This window comes from Ambystoma mexicanum, chromosome 12 (assembly GCF_040938575.1).
Source record: "Ambystoma mexicanum isolate Mex_15411 chromosome 12, UKY_AmexF1_1, whole genome shotgun sequence".
NCBI lineage: Eukaryota > Metazoa > Chordata > Amphibia > Caudata > Ambystomatidae > Ambystoma > Ambystoma mexicanum.
The window spans coordinates 1,108,415,307-1,108,441,485 of NC_090936.1; the positions used below are offsets into that span (position 1 = coordinate 1,108,415,307).

At 41.5% G+C, this 26,179-nt stretch overlaps 1 protein-coding gene across 2 annotated transcripts in view; it reads right to left on the reverse strand.

The window, feature by feature from the left end:
- SFMBT2 (Scm like with four mbt domains 2) overlaps window positions 1-26,179 on the reverse strand; it is a 957,919-nt gene that overhangs the window by 270,837 nt on the left and 660,903 nt on the right. For both annotated transcript variants that reach the window (XM_069629673.1, XM_069629672.1), the window contains 2 exons: window positions 15,543-15,690; window positions 15,349-15,431 (listed from right to left, as the gene is read on the reverse strand). In XM_069629673.1, the coding sequence (XP_069485774.1) occupies window positions 15,349-15,431; window positions 15,543-15,690 (231 nt within the window). The remainder of the gene's footprint in view (window positions 1-15,348; window positions 15,432-15,542; window positions 15,691-26,179) is intronic.

The window sequence follows — 26,179 nt, forward strand, 5'->3', positions numbered from 1 at the left end:
ACACCATAATACAATAATGATAATAATAGAAATGATTTGTATTATTATTATAATTGTATGAAATTGAATTCTGGTATTGATATTAAATTATTGAATATGATGGCAATATTATCAGTACTACTACTAATAATAATATTGACATCATATTCAATAATAGTAATAATTATTGTTAGTAATACTAACACGAATAATAATTATAATAACATCAATATCATGCTTATCAAAAGTATAAGTTTGTTAGTGGTATAATTTTTTAAGAACATGAAGATTATTGAGTACATTTTGTTTAGTTCTAATTAGGGTTTTAGTGAACATTGCTGTATTTTATATGTGCTTTGAAGAATTTGTGAATTGTTAAGATTTATGTAAGGATTTTAAACTGTATAAGGTCTGTAATAAACTATGTACACTAAAAAATATATTATGATTATTATTATTATTATTATTATTATGATAACTGAAAATAGTTGACATTACTTGACTGCACGTTTGTTTGTTTGTTTGTTTGTTTATTGATTTGTATGGCGCATCAAACCCGGAGGTATCTGGGCACGTTACACAGAGTTGCAAGTATACTTTAGGCATGAGTTACAATCCTTACATATAATTTCAACAATTTAAGTTCAGGAGTATAGACAGGCAATACAAATAAAGAAAAATACATTGGCAATCAGTGGCAAAGGTTACAGTGTTGTGCCAAGGAGTAGTATGTAGGCATGAGTTACAATCGTTAGGATTTAGAGTATATACAAGCAATACAATTAAAGAAAAAATAAGTTGGCAATCAGTGGCAATGGTTACAGTGTCAGGGGGTAGTATCGCAACACAGATTGTAGTGAGAGCAGGCTAGGACTCTCACGTTGTGTCTGAGGTCATGGGCTACAAGCCAGATTATGCTGTTTCACCTAAAATTGCAGAAGGGTTGGTCAGCTCTCAGGGAAGGCGGAAGGGCGTTCCAGACTTGCGCTGCCATGACCGGGAAACTGCTCCCCCCTGCCTTTTTTCATTGGAATCTTTGGACGACCAGACAGCATAAATTGGCTGTCCTTGTGGGTCGTGAAGTAGATTTTTTGATAATTCTCTCAGAGACGTAACGTGAAGCTGCTTGATTAAGGCATTTATAGTTTAGGGAGGCAGTTTTAAGCATAATTTTGTCCTTAGTGGAAAGCCATTTGTTCTCTATCCTCAACTCTGAGATATGCTCTCTCCTTGAGATGCTGAGGGCTGTTATGAGCGCATTGTTTTGCAGAATTTGGACTTTATTAACAATGTACTTACTCAAGCCCAGGTATAGTGCATTGCAATAATCCAGTTTAGATAGGATCAGGGCTCTAGCTAGGATCGTGCAACTTTTTATTGGAAAAAAACAGTTTTCAGGCTGTGATCAGCTTACATGTGTATGCTGTGGACGAGACCATGGCATTGACTTGCTTACTTAGTGTGAGGGCTGAATTGAGGTATAAACCTGACGTTTTTACTTCCTTTACTGCTTTAATGTTGTTCCCATCGATATTGAAGGACGTGTATTTTGTGTTCAGTTTGTTAAGGTTGCCTATAGAACCGAGTATCAAGAGCTCAGTTGTATCGTCATCCAAGCATAAAATGTGTGCGGCCATCCATGCCTGGATAATTAAGTACATTCTGTTCACTAACACGATGCTCTTGTCATACTCGCTGGTAAGGGATATGAGGATCTGGGTGTCATATGCATAATTTGTGTAGGTGACACACAGATGGTCCATATCATCAAACAGTGGCTTTGTAAATATATTTTACATTGTAGGAGAGACACAGGAACCTTGTGGCACACCACAGGTTATTGGTATGGGGTCTGCGGCAGCTAGTGGAGAGAAGACTCTCATGGTCCTATTGTTTAAGAAGTATTTGATCCAGGTAATGGCGTCTTGAGAGAAGTGAGTCGCCGAGGCAAGGTGTTTACAAAGTACATTATGATCCACCAAGTCGAAGGCAGCAGAAAGATCAAGGAGAAGTAACAAGGTCATTTTTCCTTTATCTTTGAGTTCATCGATCTGAGTCTTTAGATCTATAAGTGCTGTTTTAGTGCCGTTTTGTGGCCTGAAGCCAGATTGACAGACTCCAAGACGTGGTTAGTCTCCAGGTATTCCTGTATCTCATTGTAGGCCACTAGTATCTTGAGTAGGAAGGGTACTGTGGTAATTGGCCTGTAATTAGTGGGACTGGTAGGGTCCAGTGATTGTTTTTTTAGGAGGGTTAAGATCCAAGACTCCTTTAAGTTGTTAGGGATAGAACCAGAAGAGAACGAGGCATTGATTAATTTAGTTATAAAAGGCGCCAAGTCTCTAGCGGCATCTTTGATTATCTGCGCTGGGCAGCTATCTCTTTGACACCTTGAAGGTTTGAGGGAGGAGATTATTTTTTCTACCTCATGGATGGAGACTTGTGAAAAACTGAAATGATGATGGGGTTTCGTAGAGGGAGCCGGGGTTGTGGCATATTTCTCAATATTAGGAAGGTTAGCTTTTTTGTCTGCAATCTTATTCTGGAGGAGGCCACTTTTGTTCGTTGGGGCATTCTGGATGTTAGTACACCAGAGTTTGTCCTTCACACAGTCATCTGTCTGAGGTATGGGAGCTTCCATTTCTCTTAAAATGGTAAAAAGTTCCTTAGTACTTGAAGTAGCTTTATTAATCCTGTCATTGTAGGTTTCCTGTCTGGTGCATATCATTTCTTTTTTTATAGGTAGCCGCTATTTTGATCAAGTTTGTTTTATTCTCCTCTCCTAGCGTAGGCTAGTGCATGTAGACATTGTGCCCATTCTGTTTTGACATTCTAAGCATGCTTGAACACAAAGTGAACACTGGCCATATCATTTGCCACTGGCCACAATATTAAATAAGCGTGTACCCACTATGTTATTTACATCCAGACACACCCACAAGCGGAAGGATTTCAGCCACTAAGTTTTTGCATAACGTGCCGCCCACTCTCCAAACTCTATGCAAACACATTGTACACCTGTGGACACTAGAGATTTCTCTTTCAAAACTAACCAATGAAAACTCCACTCCACAACCTTCCTAAACTAGCGATACATCGTGGAATTGCCTTCACTCAGCTGACATGCATAGAAATGAACCCTAAAACATGTTACTGAGCTGGTGAAAACGGTGACCATGTGCAGCAAGTCTGAAGCCGGCATTATGCACCAGCAGGATTGGTACAGTTTGCAAGTGTGGACATTTTGATTTGCAAACCCAAGAACCATCTACATCTACGATTAATAATCAACACAAGACACATTGTGACTCTGGCAATGCCATCCTGGTTTCTGCAACTCATGTTCTTTCTGTCATTGTGTTTAGCTCTTTTTAGCCAATGTGCATGTGGAGTATTTGGCTCTCTCTCATCTGGGTGTCATCCGGGCTTCCCTAATGCAAATGAAGCCACACACAGGTTTCCGCTGAATTGGATATTACAAGCTAAACACACAGGAGGGAGCTTTCCATGACCCTGCAGCACAAGGGCATGCTTATCTAATCCTGCTAATCAAAGGCAGAAATGCAAACATATTTGGAAATAAGCAAGAGCCTGCATTGCTGAGCTGGGTTTCCATTCAGCATCCAAAGACATTGAACACTAGACAATGCATGCGCTCTATCTGCTCTACATGCAACATGAACAGAAAGCACACATACATTGCACGCTCTGCTACAGCTTTCCCACATATGTCAGCAGTTTAAACAAGGCCTATATGTATTTGCATTTGTATATATTTGTAGTACAGGGGTGTCAATTTCGCTTAGAAATTGCTCACAATAAAACTTTTGCAGATGCTGGAAAAAATTCCCTCAAAGGGGGCCTGCAAAATAACAACCAAATGAGAGCAAGTTGTGAGCCAGTTTATCGGTTCTATCTCAATTCATCGCCAGCTTTTTTTCTGCTATTTTTTAATGCAGCTGATTTTTGCCTGAAAATACTAATTGTTTTTTGATTTTTATTTGGGGGGTCCCCTCAATCACTCACTCCTGTTATTTACTACCTATTCCCCACATCCCACCTATACCTTGTATCCCTTTACCCCCCATATTTTTCGATGAGTTTTTTCAGTTAAAAACAGGCAGCAAAAAACTTAGTGAAAAAAAAACCCTGGTGAGGAATGAAAGTCATACCAGTTTATCAGGGTGTAAAAAAGAAAGGTAGGACATATACCAGGACCAACACAGGACAAACAGAAACGTATATATATATATATTAAAAAGCCTGCAGTAGCACCGTGTAGTTATGGTTAAATTGCTCAACTCATAGGAAGAGCACTTTTTGGGCAGCTTATAACTTCGCTCCCCCTGGACGAATCCTTACCAAACAGTGCAAAAAAAGTATATTGCGCACTCGGAATTTTTATGGCAAGTTCAGTGAGGTTTTGTCCAGGGGGGGCAAAGTTATAGGGGGGGTCCCCAAATATTTTTTTTCCATAGACATAATGGACAAAATGTTGCTCACGCCAACAGCCCACAATGCTGGACGGATTTTCATCAAATTTGCACCAGGAGCGGCGGCTTGGTCCTGAAAGCGTGATTTTGTAAATTTGGTGTAAATCCATGGCGTAGAAGGTGCCGTGATGTCCGCGGACATCGGACGCGCCCACTGGTTGGATGGTGAAAAGCGTGAAGTGCGTCAGATTTTTGGAAACGCCCACCATGTTGGATTCGCGGACATCCGCTGGTGTCCGCGGACAGCGCGGTAGAAACATATAAAAAAACACAAAACTGCACTTGTCAAACTTATCAAACAATCTCTGGGGAGGTGAGTGGGGATGAGGATGAGATGGTTTATGGCCATAAGAAGCCAAAAAACTGGTGTTTTTCGTCCCCAAAGTCCGCAAACAGTCCAGATGTTCGGGGACAGTCCTGTGATGTTCGCGAACACTTCAAAAGTTCGGGGAAACCTATGCCTATTTCTGCATTACTGGGTTGGTGAAAAGCAGTTTGTGGATGGCTTATAACTTTGGTGCCACTCAATGAAACTGCATGCATTTTTTGAATTTTATTCTAGACCTGATTCTGAATGGTTTTGAAAAGTGTGGAGCGGTTTTGTCAAGAAGGAACAACATTAGAGGGGTGGACCCAAAATATTGTAAAGGTTTATAAATATGGTGTCATTTGACAAATCAGCACAACAGCTTGCATAACGATTTTAAATCTAGATATAAATGTTTTTGCACAGTTTGGTGGGATTTTGTTAAGAGGGGGCTAAATTAGAGGGGGTGACCTCAACAATTTTGGATGGCCTATAACTTTGTTGCCATTTTACGAATGGGGACAAAGGTTTTCAGAAAGATTATAGCCCCAACCTTGACTGTTTGTGTAAAGTCTGAATGGCTTTTGCCAAGTGAGGCTGAGTTATATTACTATTGTATGTACATACATTTTGAACAAATAAAACATGGGTGGATTTCCAGCAAACTCGGGCAAGGAGCATTGGTAAGAACCTTGAAGCATTGTTTTGCAAATGTGCCCGTGTTTTATTTTTTGACAAGTGTCATAATGTAGGTACAAAAAATAGTGATATGCCTTTGGTGACTGAGGTATAGCCTGTGGCCATGGGCAGTGGCCAGATTGTCTGGGTCATGGCATAAGGTAATGACCCGGACAATGTGGCTACTGGCCATGACCACGACGGACTACAAATGGGGTTAAAGTGACATGTCCACCTGGGACTGGCTATGTAGTTATTCGAAAGTGGGATAGGTGTGAAAGGGAAAAGAAATGTGCTCGTGGTAATACGGTCATAGGGTTCTCTCTTCGTCTTCTGCAGGCTGCCATGGAAAGGGAAGAGGGGCTCTGTACGGAGTCTCACCTTCCCTTTCCATGGTGGCCATCTTGGAAAAGGATGTTCCTTCCTACAGCGGGGCGCCGCAGGCATCCTGGTGCAGGAAGAAAAATCCTTTTTTGTTTAGCACCCCAGGTTCCTGCTTTGGGAACCTGGGGTGCTAATGGCTTTCATCCCCCATTGCAGGGGCTGGAATGGGGGATAACGGCCCGGAGACCTCGTTATCCGCCCTTCCTTCACTTGGGCCGATAACAACTTGGGCTGCCGGACCGTTATTCCCATTAGCATAACACAAAATGCTAATGAAAATGTTGGAAAATCTTATTGAGTCTATGTACTTTACTGAGAAATGTAAAGTAGATGGAGTCTATAAGATTTGATTTTTTCGTTCTATTTCTTAACTGTGAAAGGTGGTTCCTAAAGGAACCTTTATTTTTTTTTTATTTTTTTTGAGGGAGTGATTAGAACATAAGGTGGGCAAGGAAATGAGGAATGAGGGAAGAGGCACCAAGCACTAATATGGAGGGGCAGGTGGAAAGGGGAGGAGGTTGCACGTGTGTTACTTCTAAGGTAGAGGGTAGTGTTTCTCATGCTCCTTTATTACAGCTTGAAAAGCACTTTGAAATTGCTTCCCCCTGCAGAGTGGTGTGTTGCAGTATATGCAGAGGACTGTTGTCTTCAAAAGATATGTATCAACAGTCTCTTGTATTGCTTGCAAGGTAGCTGCTGGGATTTTGTGTCCTACAGAAGTAGGCTGTGTGGTTACAGTATTGGTTGAGGAAGATGAGGTGGAGGAAGACAGCCTACTACTTGCTAAGAAAGGAACAACCTTTCTGAGAGGATTGCAGTGGCTGGATATGGTGTGGCGGTGCATGGAGGTGGTCCCGTAGGAGTACTGTCCAGGTAGTCCGAGACTGATTACAAAGTTGCACTCAGTGCATTTCACTTTGTTAGCTTTAGCTTTTGGTATATGCCCAACAGTGATAAAGAACTGCCCCACCCATGATTCTCTCTGAGTGCTAGAGGGAGGCACTTCCTCTACCTCATCTTCTTGGTCCTCTTCATTGTCTTAATGATTACTGCGCTTTTCTGTTGTGCAGTCCTCCAGCTGGTGGCGCTGGTGGCTCTTGGGGAGGAGTGATGGCAATAGCTGATGCCATTTTTAAGATAAATAGGAGTTTTGCAAATATTCTTCCAAGTATGTGCTTTGTACTAGATTGTTAATGGATAATGAGTAAGAATAGGTGTAGGAGCTTGGTATACAGTCTTTACAGCGAAAAAACATCCATAGACTCCTTTTTTATCAAAATACCTTTCCATAGAAATTAATATCCTTTTTTTTCCATTGAATTTCAATGGAAAAGCATTTCAATAAATAAACAAACAAAATATGGGTTTGCAGAGGACCCCTCCCCCAATAAAAAAAATAAACACCATACAAGTTAGAGGGAGCTGTCCAGTGTTGAAATACATTGTAACTGTATTGAAGCAATTTCAGCACTGGACAGCTCCCTCTGACTTGTGTAGTATTAGTGACTGGACTTTTAGTTTATTGGAGTGTTGTGGGAGACCCCCACATTAAAAAATAAAATAAAAGTGTCAAATGCACTTCACAAGTTGGAGGGAACGGTCCAGTGGTGAAATTGCCTCAATACAGTTACAATGTATTTCAGCACTGGACAGCTCCCTGTAACATTATGTTTCAGCACATTTCCATGCAAAAAATGAAGTGTTTATATAACGAAACCCTATTTGATGAAAGGGTTTCGATGCATAAACACTTTACAATTTATGTATGGCAATTCGATGAAACATCTTTCAATAAAAAAGATTTGATGGAACAATTCCTCGATAGAAACATTTCGATGGAAAGACATGTAACCTAGGAGCTGTGCAAGAGTCAATTTTGAGCTTGAAAGTTCCTAGATCAGTAGATAATACAGTTCTGAACTTTCCTCGAAGCACAGACCTGTTCGCGAAGTGCAGACACGTTCGCAGACACATCATTATGCCGCACAAGAGCGCATGGTCACGTGGCACTGTCCGGAAGGTCCATGATGACATCAGAAGTTCGCGGACGTCGGCGGACGGAAAAACAGTGGAAAAAAGTTGCAAAAATTGTACTGAAGTGTTAAAAATGATGGTAGATGGTGGGAAATGGCAGAGTTTTAAGGTGAATCTTTGTAATTTGGACAAAAATATTGCTATATTGGGGTAAGTATGATATTAGTAAGTTGTAGGAAAATAGCATGTACTGGTAAAAACCCATGAAATTCACTGAAAAATCTTTGTTAAAGGGGCGTTATGGTTACAAGTAAAACTGAAAAACCTAAAAAATTCACCAGTTATGGTAAGCTAAGTAACCATAACTAGCGCCACCACCGTGCACTTCTAAGACTAACACTCAGGACATCAAAGATGACATCACAAATGTCACTGATGACTTCACATGTGAAACTAATTTTGATGAAGTCCCTACAACGGGTTGTATTTATAATGTTGGTACCAGGATGTCGGGGGCGATCAGGAGACCCATCATGAACTACTTCATCTATTAAAGAATGTACTCATCTAAAAAACCTTGTTTTGGAGTGTTGTTGTTCATGAAGGAACCTAATCATATATAAACATAGGCAATGGTTGCAGCATGCACCATAGAAGTACAATATTTATAATCTTGTAATTATGGATAGTAAAATAATGAATGCTACCTTATCAGAGTTTTAGGTAATGTTAAACATGTAATAAGTAGCTAACAATTCAAGACTTACTACACTATTGTGGTAGTACAAAACAATACATATGAAGACCCTCAATGCATACAAATCGGAGGCACATACAGGGAAACTAAAGGAAGAAAGAAACAGCATCATCACAAAATGTTAATAACCTTAAAGTTTATCTTCATGTATAAAAATGAATTGTGTGTTTGTGGCCTGCTAATTTCCCCATGTATGTGCACCATGAGTTGAGACCAAACCCTAAGGAAAGTACTTTAAGAACATATGACAAGGTTAATGTCTAGATATATAGTACCTTTAGCATTTTATTATTGTGACTGTCAGTGCACAAAAACAGGTGGCCAAAGATATGTGATGTCATCAGTGATGCCATCAATGACATTTGTGATGTCATCTTTGATGTCATGGGTGTTAGTCTTAGCAGTGCACGGCAGTTATGGTTGCTTAGATTATCATGACTAGTGAATTTCAGAGGTTTTTCGGGTTTACTTGTAACCATAACGTTCTTTTAACAAAGTTTTTCATTGAATTTCATAGTTTTTGTGTGTGATATATATATGCACACACACACACACAAAAAGAATTATGGTGGGTATAAAAAAGCTTGAAAAAAACCTCCAACCACAAGACTGTCAGGACTAAACTGCACTGATGATCCCTAGTAAGGGTGAAACCAGGTATGTTGCCATCATGAGAGCCGTGCCAAATGTCTGTCTTGGGTTGATTACGCTATGTATAAATGAGCACTCCCCTCTAAGACAAAGGGCCTCATTACACGGAAGGCGGTAATGGTTAATGGCCACCGTTAATGGTAACGGTGACCGTTAACCATTACCGCCTTACTACGAGGTCCCTTAGCGGGTTGGTGCTTTAACGCCTGCTTTTTGCAGGCGTTAAAAACCAACCCGCTAAGGGACCTCGGGGCTAATTACGGCACCGCAAAATTGCGGTGCCGTAATTAGCGCCTTCCCCATTCCCATAGAGCCCTATGGAGCAGAAATGGGGAAGGGCAATGGCGGAAGGGGGATTTACCGCCCCTCCAACCTTGGAATGGGGCGGTAAATCCCCTTTCCGCCAAGGCGGTGCCGGTATTTTACCAGCATGAGCCATGGCGCTAATAGCGCCATGGCTCACCGCCTTCCGTGTAATGAGGCCCATAGAAGATTACCTGGAGAAAAAGGTTTGCTTTTTGGCTAGTTTGCATACCCACAAGGCTTGCCGATGTGGCTCAAATGGACTATGATTCGATTTCATTTAGTATTTATTGAGTGCACATACACCCAGGGGTGCTATGAACCAGCAAAGCAGAAGACTCAATAGCTGACCTCAATTAAGAAAGGAAGGTCTTTACGTCTTGACAAAAAGCCAAGTGATTCTCAATAACCTGCAGCTCACGATGGAGTGGGTTCCAGAGTTTGGCGGCAGCAACAGAAAAGGTGCGGCCACCAACACCAATAACTGCATTATCCTGGGAACAAAGTACATGCTGGGAACATACGGCCCAAAATTCTATTGCAGATACCCGGCCCCCAATCCATAAAAAGTCCTGCGCACTAAGCATAAGGAATTAAATTGCACTAATTTTTCAATGGGGAGCCAGAGAAATGTGAGAGGAAAACGAGACCTGGGTCACCACTCGTGCCGCAGAGTTCTGGAGTACCTGAAGCCGTCAAAGGATATCTAGCTGCTGAGCTAGGTAGTGAGAGTTGCAGTAGTCTACTTCACTCAGAACAAGGGAAGCGACCACCGGAGCATGAAGTTGGGAAGGAAAAAAGGGAGGACTTTCTGCAGAATTTTGTATTTAAAATGCCAGCCTGGCAAACAGCTGACACCTGTGCATCCATGTAAAGTGAAGCACATAATTGGACACCAAGGTCCCTCACCACTAGAACAGGGGGGAAAGAGAGCCAAGAGAGACGGGCCAAAAGTCAAGGCCAAAGAGAGGCAGCAGAAGAGGGACCCATCAACAAGACCTCTGTCTTGTCCCCATTTAGCCTAAGCCAATTATCGCTTACCGCCCCGCCCTACCACCTCCAGACACCCCTGCAGCTGGGACGCAGCCTCCACACGGTAAATATCAATACGAACAATAATCTGCGTATCATCAGCATACGAGTAGCACCAGAGGCTGTGGGTGTGGACAAGCTTGACTAAAAGCTAAATATACACATTAAAAGGTGTAGGGGACAGGGCGGACCCCTGGGGTACACCACAGGAAAGAGAGAGAGGGGCGGAACAGAAAGAACAACGGGAGAGAGATTGAGTCCAGTGAGAAAGGATTCCAACCAGGCCAATACCTGGCTGAAAACCCCTGCCGCCATCAAACGAGGAGCCAGGATGTAGTGGTCGACTTTGTCGAATACAGCTGACAGATCTAAAAGTATCAGTGCACCCTCCCCAACCTGATCAGAAAGTAGTAGAAGATCATCAAAAACAGAAACTAAAACACTTTCCGTGCCTCGGCCAGGATGAAAGCCTGACTGGAAGGCGTCAAAGAAACCAGATCCCTCAAGTAAAGAGTGACTCGCGCAGTTTCATGAAAAAGGGGAGAGATATAGGTCAAAAATTGGAAGAACTGAAGGACCCAGTGAGGGCTTTTTTAAGAAGAGGGATTACCAGACCGTATTTTAGATGAGTAGGAATAATTCCAGAACTGTAGGAGTGGTTTACTGCATGTGTAATCCAAAATGCAGTCTGGCAAACAATCCTTTTTATAATTTTCCGAAAGAACATGATTAAAGGGGAGGCAGACTTCATTTTCAAAGTAGCCTCCACTATCTCGTCATGGCCAACGATGGAAAAGGCCGACCACGACTGCATAGATCCATTAGGCACAGTCGGAGGGGACCTACTCACTGATCTAAGGCCAGAAGAGGCAATTTTGTCACCATTTTCTGAAAGAGGAACTGGGACAGAAAGTCATATATCAGCTGCGAAGGAATAACCCCAGACTCCACATTAGGGGGTAATGAAAGTTAATGCTGAAAAGTTACTTTGCTGATTAACTGCTGTCTGGATCTTAGATGTGTAGAAACAACATTTAGCCTTTCGAATGGCTTTATTATAGCAATTAGTTTCCTGTTGCAGTCTATCAGCTTCACAAAATATCTTTCTCCATTTTTGCTCGGCCTGCCTATATTTCAGCTAGTGAGACCTCAAATCACCAGTAAACCATGGCTCAGAAGGGGCTTGACAGAGAGTAGAGAGCTTAAGGGAAGTCAAACTGTCGGCTACAGCCATACGCGTCCATGTAAAAAGAGAGAAGTCTACAGAGTGGGACTTAATACACGCATTACATTTTTTATCAGTGATAGTATAATCTAAAACGGGCCCCAACAGCGTCTAAGAATCTTAACACTGGGAGTCAAGCAACATTACATTGCATCTTAGCATTAATGTGGAAAGGCCCGATAAAGTGGCAGACCAGTCGACTGGAAAAACAGGAAGCACTGAAACAAGATCAAACGGTGAAATGATTAGGTCTAGCACGTTACCATGCCAGTGGGTAGATGGATCCACCAGCTGAGGAATGCCCTAGATCAAGCATAGCCACAGAGAACCGTGTGGTCATAGAGGAAGCAGTATCATTAATCTTCAAATTAAAATCACCTACGATAAAAATATTAGAATATAAAGTTCTACTACTGCTTCAATAAACGCATCACAAAAAGTGACATCATATCACAGAGGACGCTAGTAGATTAAAATATGGCAAGTATGAATAGGAGAAATAGATAAGCAGACTAGACACACCCTTCCATCTTTATATAATAAATCCGAGGAATAAGTGTGGCTTCAATATGAGATTGATGTATTAACGCAACCCTCCCCCTAAGGGTAACCAAATCACGATCTAGGATTAGTATACTGTAGTCAGTAGGAAGGGCTTCTGCAATAAAGGGCCTGAAGATTAACAGAGCCACATGATGCAGGCGATATCAGGTTTGAAGTCCTGCAGAAGTTCATAAATGCCTGTTGCATGTGCCGACAGGGAGCCTTTGTTACACAGAAAGCAACTTAGATCCTTTCCAGAAGGTAATTGGGATGTTATTACCCCTTTCATAATAAACATCGACCCCTGGGGGACGTGGTATCAGAAGAAGATATGTCAGCTGGTCATGGAAACGTCTGGCAGGCTGTGGACAAGCACAGGCGGGCTTGCCTTTTGCGCACCTTCACCACGCATTAGGTGTGCCCATTGCGCTTTGTCGCAGCACTGTCTATCCTTAAACTAAGGGTGCTAATGTTTCAAAATAAAGATAATCACTATATAGATATACAAAAAATTCCATAATTACGCATCACTGGAGGGAGTGGTGGGGGCAGGTATGGAGGATGGGGGTGAGGGCAGGGCGAGCTCCCTGTTCAACAATTAAGTGAAGTTTTCAGTCAAATCACATGAACAGATCTGTAGGTGGGTTGACTTTAATTGCGATGGGCAGTGGGTTGCAGTAGAGCAGGTTCAGTATGGAGAAATAACGGGAGTGAGAGGAGGTAAAGGAGGCATGAGACAGTAATGTTGAGTGCCGAGAATGAGCAGAGGGAATAAGATAGTGAGTACACAGATATACAATCAGACATGTACTGAGGATGAAGACCATTGATAGCTTTGTAGACTAGGAGAAGGAACTGAAAAGGAGAGCGGTTGTACATGGTGAGCCAACCACCATGTTGTTGTTAGGTAAAAGTGGTGGAGGATCTGGGTTGTTTGTAGAGACTGCGGGTAGCAAAGTTCAGGACTTTATTTAAAGGGAGGAAGGAGTAGAGAGGAAGGCTAAGGAGTAGGCTTGAGAAGTAATCAAGTTTGCTGAGCACAAGGGCGAAGATGATTAAAGATTTCATAGATTGGGAAGAAATTGACACATTTTCGGACTGTTGATGAAGTTAATATGAGCAGCAGATTAGGTGGTAGTGATGAATTGTTGCAGTCAGAGGTCACCATCAAAGAAGACCCCAAGTTTGGGGGTATTGGGCAGTGGAGCAAGAAGTTCAGGAAGCTGAGAGAAAGATGACACATTTGAAGAGTTTAGCATGAGACAGCGGAGGCCCATCCAGTGATGAATTGCAGTGAGAATGTTGGTAATCCAATCCAAGATGGCTAGTGTGAAGGAGGAAAAGGATTAAAAAAATGTGTATGTCATCGGCAAAGATGTGATAGTGAAAGCTAAAGGGTGATATCAATCTTCCTAAAGCCGAGAAATAAAGGGTGAAGAGTTGAGATCCAATGACTGATCATTGGGGGATTCCAACCAGAGAGTGGTGGGGTCAGAGGTGTGTGAGTTGCAGGAGATTTTAAAGGATCAACCTTCCTGGTAGGAGGAGATCCAGGTGAAATCAGATGTCCTGGAGAGTGAGGTGGAGAGAGGAGTGGTCAACAGCATCAAAAGTGGCAGAGATGTCCAAAAGGATGAGTGTAGAAGAGAGTCTCAAGTAGTGCACATCAACGTGAGGCTTGCATGAGTGCTGTATCAGTGGAGTGTTTAGTATGGTAGCCAGATTGAAGTGGATCTCAAAGGGCATTACATTCAAGATACTTAGTGATCCAGTTGAAGACCCCCCACTTAATGACCTTTGAATAATGTGGAAGCAGTGAAACTGGGCGATAGTTTGGGTCAGCAGATGGTTTCTGTGACAAAGTGGACTTTTCCTCGCAGGAATACAAGGATGACTATGTGTAAAATGGCCAACTCAGCCCTCACACTACTACAAACCAAAACAAAATGCCATTTTGGGGACAATCAAGAGATACACCTCCTTCGCTTTTTGTGGTAACGTGAGCCAAGGGAAGGCTATTTTCTCAAGAGGGGTGTGAAGGTGAAATAGTAGTGACCCAAACAACACAGTATCACAGACCAAAATAAAATAAATATCCAATCAAGTTTCTATAAACATATGAACACTTTAATAAAACAAATCATCTGCATGTAGAATGAAAAGAGATAACTACACAAAACACACCATAAAGGAAGGAGCAGAGAAGATGCGACAGACTGGAGGATGTAGCACCCTGTGCATGTTTCCAGGGGCAGTAGGTAAGGTTCTATCATAAAAAGGATATCTTGGTGAAAACAGGGACAATCTAGACCTAACCCGTCTCTATGGTTCAAGTGAAACGTGACGGCAGTTCAGTGTCAACAGTACCTGGTTTTAGTTTGTGGAAAGCTAACGCATCAGACTGGGTGAAGAACAATGATGCAAGCTGATCAGGCCCAGTTTGGGCATGAAGGATTGTGGAGGCCCCGGCAGCAAGCAGGAGGCAAGTAGGGGCGAATGCAGGTGCTCTGTGTGGTAAAGCAGTGGCTCTTCAAAGATGAATACTTACTCCTCCGAGTCCCGGCACTAATGAAGCAAAAGCCACCCAGCGGTAGACTTTGTTTACTACAGCTGGCTGGCTTTTCCTTCATTAGTGCCGCAAAAGCAAAAGCAAGCACAGGAGGGCCTCCATTTCACAAAATGGCGGCGCCCCTGTGCTTGCTTTTTCGAATTTTGAGCTTGAATAGCTCAAAATTTTACATAGGAAGTTTTAAAACGGAGGATGCTAGTATATTTTTTTTATGTGGCCTATCTATTTTTTAAATAAAATTTTTTACTAGACCATCCCTTTAAATCTACCTAATTTTATTCCAGTGAGAATATTTATAGAAACACAACCGTGTTGTAGCTTGAGCCAGGGATGAAATATTTTGGTAAATGGTTGTGGGGTTAGGTCCTCGACAATGTGTACATTGTAGTGATGCGGGTACAGTTTCTGAGGCTATATACAAACAGCATATTAAAAATAGTGATGAAATCTTACATTTCTAAAGCAGACGTGAGGTGCAGCCTCAGCTCCGCACTGTTTCTGGTAATCAGCCCAGTCAAAGTCCAGACCAGAGTAACCTGCATTGAAAGTAAAAAAAAAGTGTAAAAATAGGGAAAGCAAATATGTATTAATTTATGTCAAATTTGGATTTTGAAGCTTGCATAATGCTAGATGGGTAATTAACCAACCTTTTGGTGCTGAAAGATTTACTCCGTTTTTAAGGCACCACTGGACAGGTAAGATCCCCAAGGAATCTGCATGGCAGAGCATTGAGCTGACACCAGGATCCGGCCTCAGGTCATCGATGGTCACTTGGAAATAATGATTGTTAAAAACCTGTTGGAAAACAAAGAGACCGCCGATTAGCTGATCGGCCACTTGTCCCCGATCTCAATTTGTGGATCGAAGACATGGATACTGAATCAACCAGAAATGATCCACAAGAGAGACAGACCTCCTAGTTAATTCTTAATGTAACATTCTTAAATATTTATAAAATGATCATTTGTATGTATAGAATAACAACAATGATATGTGCATTGCTGAAAGGTTAGTGGAACACCTGCTTGGGTGGAATTCACTGCAGATATAGGACTATTACTGTCCAGTTATTAGATGTATTGATGTATTTAGCAAAACTGACCCTATGGAATTAGAACGCTGATCCAAAAATAATAAAAGAACAGAACATTTAAAATGTAAAATGTAAATAAAGTGCAAAAAAGAGAAAACATACGAAACAAGCACATTATTAAACAATATAAAAAAGAGAAAAGTGCTTTGTATGCAAGGGATTTATAAAGCACATATGTACCTGGGAAACAATGGAACGTTGTAATAGTAAAATTATATTATAAAAAGGTTATTGATTTGTTCACATTTCTAAAGATAGAAATGCTGCTCAAACCAACATATTTTAGCCACCGGATGTTTACTTGCAACGTCACACGCCGCCAGCGTGTGACGTCTCTGTGTCGCAACGTCACTTCCGTGGCGTAGAAGCCAATATCCATACTTGCTAATGGCGGTTTGTGACCGCTAATGCACAACGCAGGGATTTAGCCCCTTCATTTGCTGTCTCGCCGATTTTTGGGTAAGTGTTAGTTAGATAATGGCCGTGCTCTGTTGATGTGCTTAGCTCATCTTCAGCAACTCTAATTAACTCCATGTGAGACCTTTTTTTGTAAAATGGAGACTTGTCCAAGACTTTTAATTGCTCATTTATTTGAAATCATTCAGAATAGATTAAATAAGTCACGGGCACTGTATTATTAATATCCCGGTTCTGTTAGAATGCGTTAACTAATGTGAGACACATTTAATTTTTTATTTAGGAATATATTTCTTCCTAGCCAATGATGACAGGCTGAAGTCACACGGGGTTACAACTTGCAAACCCTCGATCTGATATAAACGCACTTATGCAGATCTTAATTACCTTTTTCTTGTGGAACTTGGATAAACATCCACTTTCAGGTATATTTCGAGCATGAAATACTGTTATAAACACTGGGAAACCTATCTACTTTCGCACATCATGTCGTATTGCCCTTTGCCTCCTCATTTCACAGCAATCAGCTGACTAAGAACCAGGTTTTGGGTAAGAACATTTAATCTACATCACCTTAATCTCACACACTTATGAAGTGGTGCATTGTACCAAAATGGGGAATATTTGAACTCAAGGTGTCCGTGTACAATTTCAAATTTTACCAACTAACCACGAGTATCCTCCCTCTTTTTTTTGTGATTATCCTAGCACTACACAATGGGTCGGGGCTTCTGGTGGCAAACCTAGTAGGGCACACTTTTTTGGTAACATGACAGTTTCTGCAATATATTCTCTACATGTTTTAGTTTGATTTTAAGGTCAATAGTAGACCCTGTTCTGGGGATTTAGGATGTATTCATTCAACATTCGTGTTGGGCCTGTTAATTCCCATGACCTACTATGGTTTCTGTTATTTTTTGTTTTCTCCTATATAATTTTTGTTTTATCAACGCTCACCATCACTTGCTTGAATCCTCCTTCCTGCAACTGATATATGGTATGTGTTTTCTGATTACTATTATTGCTCAACTTTGTAAAATTATTGGTAATGCAGGTTTTCTCATTTAATGTTGTTGTTGGAAAATCATTCTATGTAATCAATTTGTTGATGACTTACCAATGAGTAATTATGATGTACTCTTTGATTGCTATTTTATTTGTAACGCGCTCGTACATGAGTGTTTCAGAGCTCGACAAGGCAAGGGAGGGGAAACGGGAGATAACAGAACGACGATCTTATTAGGCCCAGTGACATTGAGAACGTGCAAGTGCATGGGAAAGGGAAAGGGGAAAAAGTGCATCGAAGGGGGAGAGTGGAAAGTGTGGAGCAGAGGGGAGACAGATAAATAATAAAAAAAAACTATAATAGATAATAGGGGTAGTGCAGCCAACACGTGGCAAGTGCTGTGCTTACGCCAGCAACACTGGGTAAGGTTGTTAAGTGCATGAAAGAAGAAAAAGGCGGATTTGGGGACTGTATGGGTACATATATAGCCCCCAGTGCAAGGGGTGGCCAGGAGGCAGTGCAGAAAGGGTGGCAAGGTGAGCAGGTACCTGGGCCCAGAGGACAGAGGGTGGCCAGGTGCACAGTGCCAGGGATTGAGCAGATCAGCAAGGGAGAGGGGGAGCAAAGGCAGAAGCAAAGAGGAAAGTCTTGAGGTCCTTCCGGAACCGGAGATGGTTCTCCTCAAGTTTTAGAGTGGCCGGGAGGCTGTTTCAGAGGGAAGCACCCTCCGAAGACAGAGATCTACCCCCAGCTTGTTTCTTTGAAAAGCGACTGACCCTGAGGGAGTTAGCAGTAGAGGAGTGGAGAGCTCGAGAGGGGAGGTATTTGTGGAGGGATAGCTGAAGGTATTTTGGACCAAGGCCCCAGAAAGCCTTGTGGACAATGCATAGGGTTTTAAATGTAATCATTGCATCCACTGGGAGCCAATGGAGAGATTTCAGAGCTGGAGAGATACAATCCCAGGGCTTGAGGCTGAGGACATATAATATTTTATTATATTACAAAATGGGAACAAAACAGCCTTTAGAACGACCCGTAGGTCATAACATCTTTATTGACAGAATTCTTGATTGTGGAAACATTCGTATTAGGACAATACTGATTGGTTACTAAATGACTCTTCTTGGGACTAGGGCGTGACTTACCTCCCCATCACAACTGTTCTGTTCTGATAACATATTTTAGCTTCTAAAAATCATCAAAACATAAATGTAAAGAATTCTCAAGTTTTGAAGCAGCAAAAAAAATGCTCTGTTAGAAAATGTTACTTTTCTGAAAAAAGAGCATATCTAAAAATCCCTGATCCACACTCCTACTGCGCTTTCCTCCAGCCATGTGAACCTTTTGTACCAGATGGATAGTTGCGAGGACAAACCCAGAAACTATAATCTTACTATGGTGGTGATACGACTTAGTATAAAAGCTTCTTAACATAACATAAGAGTTTCATATACAGAGAATGAGAAGGTTCACTACAGAACGGACAGTTATAAAAAGTACAAAGTTGTTTGGTTATTATGCTAGGTGGCACCCATTACCAAAAGGAAAAATAGTATCCATTTGAATACCAGCTGGCCGGAAGACCCACTCTGCTGGGTTACCTTTGGGGATAAGCTTACTGCTGGTGACATATGTTTTACCAATTGAGTCCATGAAATTAGCACTAGTGATGCCTACTTAAGAAAGAAGTACAAATGGATGTATGTACCACCCGAAATAAGATGAACTGTGGGACGTAACTGTGGCGCATACCAGTGAGAAGTACCGAGAAGTACTGCTTAGCCGCTGGAGTTCTGTCCCTGGACTATCTGTGTTGATATACAGTGTTAATCTGCTTAATTGTGGCTTAGATTAACATGCTCTGCCCCCAAATTACCCAGCCTCCTCATTACCAGCACGCACGCACACCAGCATGTACGCACCAGTGAGAAGTACAGCTTAGTGGCTGGAGTTCTGGTCCCCGGACTATCTGTGTTGGTACGCTAACTCCACGTGTATCCCTCTTTCACTTCACACAGATTTTAATTGGCAAAGAACTTTTGTGGTGACCAACTTTGTTGTTCTTATTTCCTTATTTCTGTAGATATACAGTGTTAATCTGCTTAATTGTGGCTTCGATCAACAAGCTCCATCCCCAAATTACCCAGCCTCCTTATTACCAGCATGCGTGCGCACCAGTGAGAAGTACCGTGAAGTACCGGCTAGCCGCTTGGCTGTGCGGCAAGCAGTGAGCGGTAACTTCTTGGATTTCCCTTTAGCAAATTTCAAGCACCGCAGGCAAGTCTGCTATTTTGTTTTTGCCTTTTCAATTTAAACACTTTTGTAGACAGATACGTTTCAATCCGTTTCACAATCTATCATGTCTAAAAAGTTACATTAATTGAAGACAAATTTTCCTCTTCCACTTGAAACATCGAAAGTCACCATGCAACTGAGGTGTAAACCTCAAAGGCAATTGCATACGACCATATTGGCAAGAAAACTGTCTACATATACCCAACTCGCCTGCACAACGAAAAAAATAACAACCAATATTAGGCAATTTTGCCTGCTTGGCGTGTGGGATGTAACTCAGCTTGATGCAATTGAAACCACTCCCCCTCAATCGTCTACAACTGAGTTTACAACCGACAATGACAGAAATGCCCACTCTCATACCAACTTCCTTGTTGCTGATGGTTTTACTGACACTCCGGACAGACTCCATATCGAAGTTGAATACTTCTTTAGAGCACTCTAGCTTCATAATTGACATTGACAAGCCGGTATATAATATCGAATCGGATGTCGTAATAAACACTCTTGTATTTGAACAAGACCAACTAGTCTCTGACCTTGCGGTAGGTGTCCATACTAGCGAACAACAAAGAATGGATGAACAATGTTTGCCCAGTCCCTTAAACTCTTGCCACTCACTCTGACACCTGTGTCGAGGCGAATTCAGACGTTCACACGGCATTGCCAGCAGCAAAGAGCAACAGCCTGTCAGAATCTCCAATTATGTTTGTTAATTCTCTCGATACTTTGTCAGTTCTATCTATATTTTTTACGCATCACACCCCACGAAAACCAAACAATATTTCTCAGTTACCATCTGTTTCCCAAACTGTTATAGCTCCTTCATTGCTGTTGGACATAACACTAACAGTGATGAATACAACACTGATCTCGTTATCAAGGCTGTTTGAAACTTTAGAAGCAAAAATTAAACACCAATCGGGACTCATTACCCAATTATTACAATGTGACTCATTCCTGAATCTGAGCCCATCTGATAAGATCAGTACGTTGCCTCAACTATTATTACCCTCAGTACATAAATTACAGCACTGTGTCCCTCTCAGGACGAATACTGCGACTTCCTTTGATCAAGTTATTAAACCAATTGAAGCTGAAGACATGGATACAACTTTGACCATACCAACTCAAGCACCCATAATTCAGAATTTTCCTGAACAAACTTCTAAAACGACAAAACAGTTCTATACCATTTTTACATCACATAACAATGTTAAAATCAAAAAGATGAAAAAAACACCCACCAAGCTAATAAAAAACCTAAAAATACGGACGCGGTACACTTTCCCTCAAACTCAACTTCTAAGCAGTTTATAAGATCTATTGCTTTGCCCAAGAATGCAAGTGGTAAAGCTTCTTCTGCACTAGTTAAAAAATATCTAAAGATTTCGCTAGCAAAAAAAGATAGCCAACAAAGGGCAATGAAATAACACCTTATGCCCCTTTGGACGACCTTATCACAGTCTTTGAAAAACAACAAAAGCAGAACTAATGAGCTACCCACTCAACAGCATCCAATCTTGAGACCACAAACTAGATCAACAAACTCACAGCAGCCTTCACAATTAGTCTGTGACCACACAACCATGGAGCAAAGGCGATTTGAAATACAAAAAACAGTAGATTCATACTTGGCTGCACACCAAAAACAGCATTTATGTTACGTAGAAAAGCAAAGAAATGTCAGCAAACGCAAATGCTTGGTATCACTTATGACAACGAATCCAGACAAAGAATTCAGAATCGCAAAGAGCGTCAACTTCCAGAGAGAACGCCAGTTTCTAGCACTGCATTGACTCATACTAACCAGAATAATCGTACAAAAGCACATGGACTTTTGGAATCTCGCGCTTTACACTATCACCATCTCATTATGAAATGTTGGCCCGACCCATACCCTAAGCATGATCTTAACAGAACTAGTATTCTTGCCATTTTTGGTGATGTTACAAGTCTTGAAGACATAACATCATCAGACATTCAGCAAGTTGAATTTCCTGACGAAACCGACTGACAGTCACAAGACTATGGATCCAGTCTGGGGTGGTTTTGAAAGCTATTTGGAAGGCAAGAATGGGACTTTTTGCTCTGGCTTTGTGGACACAACTTCCATATATTTACTAGGTCAGAGGGAGGATCAAAGAGCAGCAACCCTGCCACTGACACATTCTAAAATTACAAACTTAGAGACGCAAGGGTTTCCATCTCAGCATCCAAGCAGTAATTCTATGAAGACTAGTAATATTGTTGTTGTGCCACTTAAGCATAACTACCCACAATTAAATCTGTAAATCAATTCTGCTTAGCAAGGTGGAATACGCAAGGGTTTACTTACCTAATAGGTAACTCTAATAATCAGTTAAATACCTTCATGACTCTTGGAAACCCCGCTCTGGAATGATCATCAGATCACTTTACATCCTGCAAAACGTGCGATTAAAGGGAGGGCAACGTCAGGCCTATTAGTGGCAGTGAAAGTAAGCACTGGTTTATCACTCGAGCCATGGATAACCCCAAACCAGCATATTCACGTAGTTAAAATACAGCTGTTGACCAGAACAATTGCATTTATTATTGTCTATTGGAATCCAGTGGGTATAACCATCAAAAGATTCATTCACAATCTTGAAATGATATTTAACCTCATCTCTCACTGCTTATCGCACACACCATACTTGCAGGTGATTTGAACCTTCACTGCCCGGTGGGGCGTATTCCTACTAAAAACCCTACATCTGAACACTGGATGTCCTTTATGAAACAAAGGAATATGAGAATGACCAATGGTTCAATGCCAGGTGATCTTCCTCCAAAAAGATCATGGTGAAGGGGAACACAAGAATCAATTATTAATTACATATACTTAGACCAGAACCTATTTGCAGAAGCAGATAGTGAAGGTGGTCATTCCCCCCCAAAAAGCAGATCCCAAACTCAGAATAAATGGACACACCCCAGTTGGGAATGAGACCAGGGAAAAGACGGCAAGTTGAACAAAGTTTATATCAGGTAAATGATGCACGCAGAGGACTCTGCTGCTCTGAGAGCGCTCTGCCAAATGATACATGAACAGTATGTTATAAAGCAAAAACACGTCATGACATAGAGTGTTAAAATAGCCACGTTCATTGGTGGGCCCCTACGGCTCAGTATGTAACAATAAACAGTGCCAGTCTCCAATTGGTTGTTGCAGCTTGGGCGGTCTGTAGGCACGTGGGTCAACTGGGCTCATCTGCGTGGGGTGAAGGTCAGGCTGGGTCCAAAAGATGCTATTGTTCTAGCTAATCTAAACTACACAGTAATTATTGGCATGCTAGGAGTAATGTGGAGTATAACACTTATACCGTTATGAGGGGTCATCTATAAATCGTGGCCAAACATATACACATTTTTAACCCATGCCTTTGTGGGGGGAGGGGTGCGGTGGTCCTTCTTCCCAGTTGCCTTATCTAGGGGCTTCATTCTAAGATTTATTCGCCCCGGTGTCTCATGGTTCAAACAAATGGGTTGATAGGTGTTAGTCCATGGAGAATATATGATCACACAGGATTAGGTATATTGGGGGAAATCTAGGGTCTCACCAACTGCTACATGAAAGGAGAAAGAGGGGCGAAAGGTTGTGAAGGCAATCATTTCTAAAGGTGGGGGTCGAAGGAGTAGGACTCTGGAGACGGAGCACACAAGTCAAGATTCGCCCTGGTCGCACGCAGGGCAATGAGCTCAGAGGAAGACAAAGAATACTGTTTCTGTTTGTAACATTTCACACCTGGGTTTCGTGAGAAAAGGGCCGGTGCACCGCAGACAGGGGAGGAGGTGGTGGGGGGGTCAGGGCTGACTGTGCGTGGCGCTGGACGAGGGGAGAGAAGGCTTCTTAGAGATCATTGTGTGGCCTAGTAAAAGGACAGAGTCTGAGTGTATCATCCAATGGCTTCCTTCCACTGTCATCAGAGGAAAGACAAGGGGGGTGTCTCCCCGTGATGTAATGAGCAGTAGACTTCTTTCATGTGGAATGTACATGGGGGGGCAAAAAGACCCTTCCTCCCTTACAATAGCCTCGAGATTGTAAAACAAAACTTTAGTGATCTTAACATGTTAACTTTAAAATGGACATTAAACTCTATCCTGTCTATCATCCCTATGGATAAACATAAAAGGGACAATTACTACTTAACGGGGGGGAAGAAAACGGTTCAGCTGGTCTGAACCCAAGCTATATCATCTAAACAAATGTCTTTTGCAAGCACAACATTGTCTGGACGAATATACCAATTACTCAGCTAAACAGTATGAATCTGTGTTACACCTCTTTAAAACAAAAACATCTTTGTAAAAAAAAAAAGTACCTTAAAAATAAACATACATACGACCCACAATTAAAGGACCGAAAAACACGATTTTGGCAAGACAAAAGACTTGCCTTGTTCCTCCCTCAGAGTGAAAGATCTAGTGTGTTAAAGACTCTAAAAACCTAAGATAAAAACTTGCTAAGAGCTCGGAAAGCTACACTTTTCCAAGCAGATTGAGAATGTATGCTGAAAATAATGACATCCAAAAATTCGACTCAGACATGGTCCCTACTAAATCAAATCACCTCGACCACTCAAACCTCAATCCAAATCAATGGGGTTTCGGAACAGCAGTGAGTCGAACATTTTGCAGCTTGGTTTGCACCTTGTCATTCCGACTCATTGACCTACCCCAAATATTACTGAATGACTTCCACTTACAGATATCTAAAGAAGACATTCAATATTATATTTTATCCCGAATCCCAGGCCCAGATGGGTTAAGCAATGCGATGTTCAAAGAACACCCCCAGATCTGGAGCACAATCCTTTACAACATCTTTGTACATATGTACAAAACTAATATAATTCAAACAAACAATTTCCCATTTTCATGGCAACACTCGATAATAATACCAATCTTCAAAAAAGATGACCAACAGGCTCCAGTTAACTATAGGCCAATCACCTTGCTCGATGCGCCCAGGAAGATATTTGCCCCCTTCATCTTTAGAGACTTCAACGAATGGCTGAATAACACCCAGAATCGTGACCCATTCCAAACAGGGTTTGTCACTGGGATGGGCACGGCCATCAATCTGATGACATTGACTGCTTTTAAAGCTCATTGTCACACACAAAAACGAATGCTATATTTTTCATTTGTGGGCTTCCGCACTGTCTTGGATTCTATTTTGCGACAACTGTTTCTGAACAAGCTAGAGAAAGCGCAATGTCCAAGGTCTATTATTGCCTTGGTAAAACCGCAACACTCTGACACTTCAATTCAGGTGTGACTCACACTGGACGTGTTGTTATCCGCCCCAATTCCTAATCATAGAGGTTTAAATGCATCTTGTCCTCCACCCTCTTTAACTTCTTTATATTAGACATGAAGGGCAAACTCACACATTTTCCAGCGGATGCTCCTAAGCTAGACACACACATAATATTGTGGGTGCTATACGCAGACGACCTAGTGTTGTTGTTAAAAATTCCTAAAGGTCCCCAGAGATTATTGAACGCACCTGCAGAATAAAATCATTCACAAATCAACCTTGATAAAACAAAGGTTATGTGTCGTGGCTCAACACGAACAGTAAATAAGCCCTACATCTGGTGGTTACATGAGAAACAACTGCAAGTAGTTCAGCTTTATACTTGGGTATTAAAGTGAATGATCAGAACGTTGACAACCAATACTTTGTTGACATTAAGAACACGCTGACCACAGCGATATCACAGGCAAAGATTATATTAGCCAAGTACAGAACATTTTCGTGTGTCTCTGCACTTACGTATTATAACCAAAAAGCAGTACCAGTCTTGCTGTATGGAACAGAGACTAACAATTTTTTCCAAGAAAGCTTTTGGCAAAATCTTAAAGGCAAATTTTGGCGATGAGTACTAAACCTTCCCCACTGCGTAGCTATAGCTATGATTCCTTTCAAACTGGGGTTAATTTCACTGTATAGTACATATGCATGGAAACTATGTGCCTTATTAAGAAAATGTATTTTAGCGCCCATATCAAATACTTTGTTGAGTATGTTGGCCTCGTACAGGTTTACATCGACGCATACATTTGTAACCTTGTGGAAGATTGCTACTCTGAATGTTTTGGTGAACGCTAACATGACATTAGACCTTTTGCTGAATAATCCAACCTGCACTAAGGCAAAACTATACCAATCTGATTGGATCAAAACCCAGCAAATCTGCTTAAACTATAGTGACTTAGTAATAACCATATAAAATCACCCTGACCCACAGTTGATGCGAGAATAAATGGAAACGTTTTTCGCTTTTATCTGCCACCAAAGAACATGCCTGAGAAATGACCATATCTTAAACTAACTAGAACTTCTTTTGCAACTATGGGGTCAGTAATATGACTCAAATATTTACCTTGTGCATGTATATATCTGATTTTATATATTACTTTTCATCAACCTGAAGCACTGA